The sequence below is a fragment of the Orcinus orca genome, chromosome 13 (genome assembly GCF_937001465.1).
Source record: "Orcinus orca chromosome 13, mOrcOrc1.1, whole genome shotgun sequence".
In the NCBI taxonomy this organism is placed as follows: domain Eukaryota; kingdom Metazoa; phylum Chordata; class Mammalia; order Artiodactyla; family Delphinidae; genus Orcinus; species Orcinus orca.
Genome location: NC_064571.1, coordinates 66,743,541 through 66,754,345, shown reverse-complemented (window position 1 = coordinate 66,754,345; position 10,805 = coordinate 66,743,541). Strand labels below are relative to the sequence as shown.

Here is a 10,805-nt window from a genome sequence, read left to right as displayed (position 1 = left end):
ACAATGGAATATTACTCAGCCATAAAAAGAAACAAAATTGAGCTATTTGTAATGAGGTGGATAGACCTAGAGTCTGTCATACAGAGTGAAGTAAGTCAGAAAGAGAAAGACAAATACCGTATGCTAACACATATATATGGAATTTAAGGGAAAAAATGTCATGAAGAACCTAGGGGTAAGACAGGAATAAAGACACAGACCTACTAGAGAATGCACTTGAGGAAATGGGGAGGGGGAAGGGTAAGCTGTGACAAAGCGAGAGAGAGGCATGGACATATATACACTACCAAACGTAAAATAGATAGCTAGTGGGAAGCAGCCGCATAGCACAGGGAGATCAGCTCCGTGCTTTGTGATCGCCTGGAGGGGTGGGATAGGGAGGGTGGGAGGGAGGGAGACGCAAGAGGGAAGAGATATGGGAACATATGTATACATATAACTGACTCATTTTGTTGTAAAGCAGAAACTAAGACACCATTGTAAAGCAATTATACTCCAATAAAGTTGTTTAAAAAAAAAGATGGATATTGCAAAACTACAGGACAGTAAAATCATACATTTATTTATTGGCTTTTGAAAGAGTTTAAACCACCTAAGTCACTATTTAATTGCAAATTTCTCATTAGCAGTCTTTTCTCCTTCTGAACATTACAGAACCAATGTTGCTCTGTATGAAGATAAGTGTTTGGGATGAGGGGAAGTTGTGACTTAATATATTTTCCATGCTGAACACAAATGTCATCTCTACTACACCTTCATTTTATCAAATAGGTTCAAGATAAGGGCCTCAGCCAGATCCTCCCCCACAGAGTGAAAAAAACAGTTTCCACCCAATGCCCAGGAAAATCAGTGTGTATCTGAATTGTGACACAGCACTTAAGCTCTGGCTATTTTTCTCCTGCAGGAGTTCTTCAGAAATCCAAATGGCAGCCCCTAAATGGCAAGAGTCATGTCTAATTCAACAATATCCTCCCACCCCTTACCATTTTTCACATCATAAATACTCAAAAATGATTGCTGAGTGCATGAGCATGTTCAGGCCTTAAATTCACACCTATCTGGGTAGGCTCTGCTGGGTCTCTCTTGTAAAAGTCTGCTGTGCTTTACAAAGAAAAAAAGACTTCTGATCCTTAAAGAGACAAGTTAAGACCAGCTATGCAACACCTTGGAAGGCATTTAACACTGGGTCTTAGTGTCTGCATCTGTGATACAAAGGGGTGGACCTAGCTGATGTCTTTTTTTTTAAACTATTTTGTTTTGTTTTGATTGTTTTATTTTACATTTTTTTGCCTGTTTTTATCTTTTATTTTACTTTTTATAATTTTATTACTTTATTTTTAAAAAATTTTTATTGGAGTATAGTTGATTTACAATGTTGTGTTAGTTTCAGGCGTACAGCAAAGTGAGTCAGTTATACACGTACATATATCCACTCTTTTTTAGATTCTTTTCCCAAATAGGCCATTACAGAGTATTGAGTAGAGTTCCCTGTGCTATTCAGTAGGTCCTTATTAGTTATCTATTTTATATGTAGTAGTGTGTATATGTCAATCCCAATCTTAGCTGATGTCTTAAATGTGCTTTGGCTCTTTAATTCTGAAAACAAAACATTACAGCACCTCCTACAGGCCGGTAGGAAAACATTCCCACTAGGAAAAGCCACTGTCATATTTTAGCCCCTAATTTCAAAAACCACTCCACAGAAGCCTAAATTAACCATATTTTTGCTGCACTCCAGTTTTAGGAGAAAGGGGAAATACGTTTAGGGATGAGCAAGGCTCCGGACCTTTACTGTATTCCTTCTGCATACATATTCTGGACCTAAACAGAGAAATCGAGTTGAATAGCCCTACAGCAGAGAATAACTCAGTTATCAAGAAAATATTTAAAATTACATAAAAGTTATTCTACCCTATTTTTAAATTAAGGAGGTCCACGATCATGTTAACTTGAAATGACAGTAGAATTTCTTAAATTTCCAGACATGCGTTTCCTAAGTAAATCAGGATTGGCCTAAATAAAATTCTAGAGAGCACCCTCTAGTGGCAAAAAAAATGCAATTGCTGAATAGCAGTTTCGTCCTGAGATTGCACACACTGGGCAAATAGTAGCTACCATTTGTTGAGCACTCATTATATTTCAAGGATGTTTTACATAGTAATAAGATAAAGGATTTAATAAAGGCACTTTTCAATGTCACGGAGAGAACAGGGAGTCTTTTATTTCACAGAGGCCAAGCTACACTTTAAGATTTATTTCACTGAGTGTGTTTCTCCCACTCCCCCGTGTATGCCTGAACACGAGGAGGGGCATCCAGCCTTAGCACATTCTCCTGCGCCTTTATTGCACCTGCTTGGAGTTCTTAGCTGTGTGACAAGCTCTATAAGTCATATTTCTCTTTTATTTTCAGCTCAGAGCCCTGAATTTCAAGTTGGCAAAATGAAGAGAGAAGAGAAAAAAAGGAAGCAACACTTGGAGGAAAAAAGAAATAAAGGGGGAACAAACACAGCTCAACACTTTATGAAAATCTTCGTGAGTCTGGGGATCTTTTAATTCAAAAAAATTACTTAACACCCATGATTTGAGAGGCATTTAAACAGCAAAACATGTATATATGTGATTATATTTTTCAGTAATGTACATCATCTTCAGATCTTTTGAGTGTCCTGTGTGTTTTATCCTAGTGAATTTCTGCACTTAGCATTACATCTGATAAAACTGGTGCTCATTCTCAAAGGGGTTTGCTAAATATTACCAATGCTGAGTACAAACCTAGACCTACATAGACAAATATCATCATACATTCTAATTATGAATGTTCAGCCCCTTCCCTAAAGAGCCCAAAGTCTCAGCACCCATGCAAGGGTGACCCCTCCACAAGGCTGCAAATTCTGATGTCTACCAGCTGATCAGTCCCAGCTCTTAGCTGGTTCCATGGGTCCAGATCCTCCAACTTTTTAAAGGACACTAGAGAATGCAGAAACCTCCTAATTTTTAAATTTTGGAAACTTTGAATGTAAACAAAAAAAGAAAACCGGACTGGGGCTTCCCTGGCAGCGCAGTGGTTGGGAGTCCGCCTGCCGATGCAGGGGACATGGGTTCGTGCCCCGGTCCGGGAAGATCCCACATGCCGCGGAGCGGCTGGTCCCGTGAGCCATGGCCGCTGAGCCTGTGCGTCCAGAGCCTGTGCTCCGCAACGGGAGAGGCCACAACAGTGAGAGGCCCGCGTACCACAAAAAAGGAAAAGAAAAGAAAAGAAAAGAAAACCAGACTATGTGAGAAACACTGTCAGAGCCAAACAAAGCAGGTTTTCTGCCTAAAGGCGTTCCTCCGGTTGCAATTTTCAGCCTCTGCTCCCAGGACTTTTGAGAACTGATGTTCAAGGCACCCCTAGGGAACGCCTTCTTGATCAGATCCTGAGGACTGTGATGCAGAAACTCCAGAAGAGAAGAGTTGTTGGGTGCTTCTGAGATGCTTTACCATCATTGTACATGTCTTGTCCAGGCAAACAACATGTGCTCTTATTCGGCGATTTCCTTATCTGACACTCATTATTTGGATATTCCCACCAGTTTCTAAGAATATAAGAATTTGCGGTCTATTGTAAAACACTTTTCTGCTCTTTGTAGTCAACCAGAGTCATCTCTTCTTCTCTGTGGTCATTAAAATCTGACCTTCAATAAAACCCACACCAGTTTTCTGGATTAGCCTATGATATCTCTAACAGGGATTGTGGACTCTTCAGGAAGACAGAGGCACTAAGACAATGCACAAATTTGAAATGGGGTCAACGCGTTGTTGCATTTTCAGCAATATGAAGACAGAGCTCCCTTATTAAAAGTCTACGTAATCATTTCACATTTTTCACAGTTAACTAAGGAAAACCCACGTGAGTGGGTTTTCATTTGGAAGAAAAATTGTTCTGGGTCCATGCAGCTTCAGAATTTAAATTGCTGCGGATTTGTATACGTGTCAAATGTGCACCTTTAATAAATTCTATAAGCACTGCCCTCAACTCAAAACTTTCTCAACTACCGAGCTGTCTTAGATGGATACAGAGCAGGTATAAAGCCACCTGTACTTGGGTCTTTCAAAGAAAAAAAAACATAGGAAACTTTGCACTTTCTAGGAGCAATAGCTAAGTAGATGTCTTTGAGTAAAAAAAAGGGCCTTGCTGAAGCTTCAGTAAGAGATCTGGACAGGGAGGATGGGAGGAAACACTAGGGGGGCCCATGCAGAATCCTCAGGCCAGCTGCCAGAACACCAGAGGCCTCCTATTACATATACACGATGGGACTTTAAAAAGTTATAGGTTCAGGGCTTCCCTGGTGGTGCAGTGGTTGAGAGTCCGCCTGCCGATGCAGGGGACGTGGGTTCATGCCCCGGTCTGGGAGGATCCCACATGCCGCGGAGCGGCTGGGCCCGTGAGCCATGGCCGCTGAGCCTGCGCGTCCGGAGCCTGTGCTCTGCAACGGGAGAGGCCACAGCGGTGAGACGCCCGCGTACCGCAAAAAAAAAAAAAAAAAAAAAAAAGTTATAAGTTCAGCAGCTTGATGGTTTTCAAAAGGATTGTGGGAGCTTTGTTCCCTTTTTATTTGGTTTCTTTAAAAGATGACTGGAATGAGGGCTTTCCGAGACTTGGGGTAGTCCTCAAACATCTTGAGGTAGAATCTAAAAGACAAGAGAGGAATAATTATAAATACAACCAAGCAGTGGTCAACGACTGAGGTTTGATCTGTTTGGAATCCCTGTTACAAACCAGCCTGCAGTTGTTCAGGGTCTGACTCTTCCAGATGGCCATCTATCTATCTTCTTCCTCCCTCCTGCATCCTATCTCTTGTAGATGTTGAAGCTTCTCATGTTGAGAAATAAAAAGTAATAGCCAGAGGACAGCAGTGGTGGCTGCACAATATGATGAGTGTACCTGATGCCACTGGATTATACACTTAAAATTGTTAAAATGGTAGATTTTATGTTATGTATATTTTACCCAATAAAAAATACATCATAGCCAGAAAGAAGTACTCAGTTGATTCAACTGAGAAATACAGGGAACCAGAGACCCCAAAGAGCATAGGCAACGTTAACCCTAGAGAACTGGTCATGTTCCCAGGAAAAATATCCCTTTGTGAGGCCTGGGAAACGCCAAAAAAAGTTACCTTGTATTATAGGTTGAATTGTGTTCCCCCCAAATATATGCTGAAGTTCTAAACCCCTGTTCCTGAGAATGTGACCTTATTTTGGAAATAGGGTCACTGCAAATATAGTTTATTAAGATGAGGTCATACTGGAGCAGGGTGGGCCCTTAATCCAATATGACTGGTGTCCTCATGAGAAGGGGAAGAAGAGACACAGAGACACACACACATGGGAGAAGGCCACGTGAAGACAGAGGCAGGGATTAGAGTGAGGCCGCTATAAGCCATGAACACCAAAGACTGCCGGCCACTGCCAGAAGCTAGGAAAAGACAAGGAAGGATTCTTCCCTTGAGCCTCCAGAGAGAGCGTGGCCCTGCCCACACCTTGATTTCAGACTTCTGCCTTCAGAACTGTGAGAGAATAAATTTCGGTTCTTTAAGCCACTCGGTTTGTGGTCATCTATTTCGGCAGCCCAGGGAGACTAACATCTTGTAAAAAGGCTTTCCCTTTAAGTGACCAGGCTGTTCTCTTACCTAGTTGAAGCTGGCAGCTCTCAAGTTATAATTAAGATGATACACTCTGTTCAAGTACCATAGTTTGAACTGAGGGACAAATAGTATTAATATGTCACAGGAGGTGGCTGGTTTTCCGTGCTGTGATTTGGGGTCTGCCGAGCTGCCTCTCACAAACCCCAGTAAGCCCTGTGAAAAGATGCCCTCCGCCCTTCCCTCTGAAGCAGGCTGACATAATAGGACAGGGCCTCAGTTTGGATCCTGCTGTTGTACTAGCTAGAACCCTCTGGTGGGATTGCTATCCCTCCCCGACCAAGCCCAGCGCAGGCCACCCTTCTCAGGGCCCCTCCAACTGCTGGCTGATGCCCTGTCCTCTCCCCCACCCCTCTGACTCTGGTGGGCAACAGGCCTACCTGAATGGGGGAGAACTATTACACTGACCCCCTTCCAGGCTGGGGACCCTCCGGCGCCCTTCCCCACCAAGCAAAGGAGGGGGTAAGAATAGATCATGAGGAGTTGCTGTTTCATTCATTTCTCACAGGTCTCTGCATAAATTCCACTCCAAGGAAAAGAACACATTCTTATTTAAACCTTCAAAACTTTGAAATTAATCATTAGCGGGACTAAAACACCTATGCAGGAGTATAAGGGGTTCCTTCAGGGTCCTGGTTCCAAGCCCGTTCTCTCTTTGGGCATCCATCCCCTCTGTCACCAGTAACCACAGGCTTTCTCTTTCCTCCAGCCCCATTTCAGCAAAGGGATCTGACATTTGCCTTTACAGCCTGATAGCAACTTAGTATGTAACCCTTTCCCTTCCAGTGATACTTTTCCTTAACTCTTTTGTCCCCACCCCATCCCAGGCTCAGGGATTGGGAGGGAGGGAGGGAGGCGTTAGTAAAGCTTTAGGCTAGACCTACAGGGGAATGGGTCTAAACCCCTGCAATTCCCAGCATTCCCCAACAGATGGCACAGTCCTGAAACTGCACCACACAAGTACATAATTGTTGACCCTATCTTCCCAGGAAGCCAGCAATAACGTTGGTAATGATTTATGGAGGGTGGAGGTAGAGGACGGAGGAGAGTACCAAAATAAGCCCTGGTATTACACAGATTCCAAGAAAATAATCCTAGAGTTTCCAGGGCTCTGTGATTATCTGAACAGTTAGCACCAAACCTAGAATTAAAAATAGCAGGCACACTAGGTACAGGGCTAGTACTTTTCCCCAGTGGTTATCCACCCTGGCTGTACCTCAGAATTACCTGTGAAGCTTTGGAAAGTGCAACCTGGGCTCCCACCTATGGAACACACTTGGAGAGATGTGGCGGAAGTGAATTGAAGCACGGAAATGGAATCTACGTCTTGTACCTCCTCTTACCTGTAGCCCACTGCCAAACAGCAGCCATTGCCAGATAAGCCTGATAGGAGAGCACAGAGCCGGGGTCAACTAACTCATGTGGACACCGAGTGCTTCTCTCTGGGAAGCCTTCTTCAACGAGGGGGCATGTGGCTTCCCAAGTCACTTTGGTGCTCCTATCTACCTGGGTTTGGTTTTGCTCATAGGAAGAAAAAAAATTGTTACTGTTACTGTCATCCAGCTAAATTTCAACTTCAGTGAAAATCCAAAAGGTCAGAATTCATCCGTCTGGATAATTGTATCAACCTTACCTTGTAAAAAAAAAAAAAAATCTCTTCCGTGTCTATATCTGACTCCGTGTGTTAATAAAACCCTGTTTGGAGAAGAAAGCTACATGGATGCTGCCACCTTGATTGAAAAGTTTACCTATGGTGGTGAAAAGCTCGCAGCCCAAGGAAACAAAGTGAGAAAAATGCAAATGCAAGTGCTGGGAGGGACCAAGTGGCCAGGGCATAGCCGATCCATTCAATGATCTCGCCAAGGAAATTGGCTCCAGAAACGTACGTGAACAAGCCACCTGCGTGCAGAAGAATCAACAAGTCAATCATCAGTCCTAGATCAGTGCTGCATTAAAACCCCTGTGCTTTGTTCCAAAATACATAAGGGAACCTAGGATGAATGTGGGGCTGGAGACTGCCTTCAGAGTAATGGGAGTTTGGTGGAATCCTCTTGGGGAGAAGGGAAAACAGCATCAGCATCCTGTAGCCCTCAGAACATCTGGGAATGTTCTGAGGAGTGGCCCCAACTGCTGGATGGGCTCCATCTAAATCTCCAACAACTGCTGGGCTACTGGCTCTGGACAGGACAAGGATGAGGTGCAGGAGGTTGGGGATGGTTTCGTTCTATTAAGCAACATTTCCAGCTACCACTCACTTTCTCACTCCTTCCCTGGACACCCACACAGCACGTCCACCATATACAAGTTAAAAGAACACACCACGTGAAAACAATAACAAGCTGAACTGATGTGAGAATTAGTCAGATTCTCCTTTGGCATTTGCCCTCCCACTTCTGCAAAACAGTACACTCGTTCGAGTTTAAAGTACAGAGTGGGAGCTGCAAGGGTTTTGCCCTACTGGAGGCTGGTGAAGTCTGTTTCTATTGATTTTAAAGATTTCCTTTTCTATCCAACCTCTATTTCTGACCTCAAAACTGTATCTAGAAATCAACACATTTATAATGTTAGGAAATATATCTACACTCAATATTTCTGCCCCACACTAAACTGGGAAAGTTCCACCCCAAACAATTTTTTCTTTCCATACTTATACAAAGAATATTTTGTTTTTAAGTCATTATCTAACATAACTTAACAGTTGGAGACTAACCTTGGCAATTTCACTTTTAAGAGCTTTCTCTGCTCTTCTCTATTTGTCTAGTTACTGAATGAAGACTTAAAAAATCAAAGCCCCTTAAAGCTATCTTCCTGAAGGATGATATTGCATCAGCAGTTCCTGACCTGTAACTCCCCAGGAGTTAACACTGGCCTACTGCAAAGGGTCTATAAATAGTCTGTGAATATAGCAAATGGTGTATCTCAACCTACAGTATTATTTTTGTTTGATGTAGGTACTGAAAGGATGTTAGCAACATTCAAATTCATTTAAGTGTTACCGAATTCAAAGTAGCTTTGTCATTATTTTTTTAATCAGTGGACATTAGTCTGTGCCAACATCACGTCGTAATTCAGTAATTTTTAAATGTAAATAAAGAGCTGTATTTACATCAAAAAGGGTGAGAGCCATTGACCTACACAAATACCCACCTAAAGATGTTGAAGGATGACTTGGACGAATTCACTCCCACCTGCTTATACTTGTCAACCTCACAGCTTGGTTACTTGGGAACAGTTAGGACTTCAAATATTCTGTACCTTTATCCCTGAAAATGCACTTGTACTTGTTAGACTTCCCATCCTAATTTTTGATTAAGTAAATATGGTTCCCTACACCTTTTAGAACACACGAGTGGCAGGAAATAAACAAATACTACCCCCTGACTACTCACTAGGTAAGTCTAGTGAGACTTATTGAAGAGGACCAATTTGTTGGTCATGCATGATTAGGCTTCATTTGCTAACCTAGGATCGACACTCCGTACATATGACTGTTAATTTTTTGTGTCAAGTTGACTGGCCATGGGGTGCCCAGATACTTGGTTGACCATTATTTCTGGGTGTGCCCGTGAGGGTGTTTCTGGATAAGATTAACATTTGAATCAACAGACTGAGTAAAGCAGATTGTCCTCCCCAGGGTTGATGGGCATCCAATCCACTGGAGGCCTGAATAGAACAAAAAACAGGGCAAGGGAGAATTCACGCTCTGTTTTTGAGCTGGGACATTGGTCTTCTCCTGCATTAGGACTGGAACTTACACGGAAGCTCTCCCAGTTCTCAGGCCTTGGGACTCAGACTGGAAATTGCACTGCCTACTCTCTGTGGGCTCCACCTTGTACATGGAAGATCATGGGATTTCTCAGCCTCCATAGTCATGTGAGCCAATTCCTCATAATAAATCTCTTTATTTATCAATGTCTAAATCTATATTCTATTGGTTCTGTTTCTCTGGAGAACCCCAGTACAGCACATAATAATCTTACCTACTGCAACTAAGAGGCAGCCTACTTTCACTTTCACCCTACCCCAAACCCCTCCCTCCCCCCACCTGCAGGGTATTGTGATCATGAACCTTCCTGGGGGCTCTTCTCTTGAACTTCCAGGTTCAGATGAGGACTGCAAATGTGCTGTGGGATAGGATGGGATGTGGAGGAGAAGTCAGGGACATATTGGGATATATTGTGTCATCTGGGCCCTCTCTGCCCCCTGTCCCTTTGTTACTCATAGTGTAATTCCTGAGACAGGCTCTCAAGGAGGAGTGGGAATCTGGAGGGCAGGGGAGACATTACCTTGTGGAATCCTATAGATGATTTCTCCAGGCTTCCTGAGCTGGCGCAATATATAGTCACTATGAATGTTGATTCCCATTCCCAAGATAAATAAGAAGACACCTTGGCAAAGAAGAGAGGGAGAAGTTAAGAATATATCCTGTTTTTGGTGTTTTTCTCACAATCTAAAGTTTTTGTTGTTGCTGTTGTTTTTCTAAAAATGAAGGGAAGGGCATTTGACTTCGAATTTTAAGAATGAAACTAAGGCAAAAAAGGGGGGGAGGGGGCAACTAACCCTGGTCCTAAACTTGAATGAAGGGTCTGTGCTTTTCATAAACCAAAGGGCTGAAAATGCACAGTGTCATGTGATAGAGGCAAGCGGGAAAGGAGAGAGGGAGGCCCTACCATCATGCAATACTTAAATAAGTAAATAAACAAATAAATGAATGAATAAATAGCAAGCTTTCAGCCCATTCACAGATAATCAAAACATGGTCGGCAAACTCAACAGCCAACTCTAATCCCCTCTCCTTTGCCACCCCCGCTACAGAGGCTGAGAGACGGTCTTGTGACCTAGTTCTGCCAAGAGGATGTAAAGGGAAGTCTTCTGGAGGTTTCCTTGGAAATCTTTTGCTTTTCTGATAAAGGGGGCTAAATGGGACCAGTGTCTCTATGGCCTCCCTCTTCCTTTGTTGCCAGATGCGATGCCTTGAGCTACAGGAAATGTCTTGCAACCATGACGTGACTGTGATGAGGACTAGAAGTAAATATTCTCACAACAGTGGAGCAGAAAGTGCCTGGGATCTTAATGACACCAGCAAGCAGCTGAAGGAATGCAGAAGCCACCTACCTTTGG

At 43.1% G+C, this 10,805-nt stretch overlaps 1 protein-coding gene across 1 annotated transcript in view; it reads right to left on the bottom strand.

Annotated features, from left to right (window-relative positions):
- Nucleotides 1-2,121: 2,121 nt before the first annotated feature.
- The window catches only part of SRD5A2 (steroid 5 alpha-reductase 2), a 55,899-nt gene continuing 47,215 nt past the window's right edge, over nt 2,122-10,805 (bottom strand). The window contains exons 3-5 of the mRNA XM_004268188.3: nt 9,971-10,072; nt 7,433-7,583; nt 2,122-4,671 (exon numbers count right to left, since the gene is read on the bottom strand). Coding sequence (XP_004268236.1) covers nt 4,605-4,671; nt 7,433-7,583; nt 9,971-10,072 — 320 coding nt within the window. The 3' untranslated portion in view covers nt 2,122-4,604. The remainder of the gene's footprint in view (nt 4,672-7,432; nt 7,584-9,970; nt 10,073-10,805) is intronic.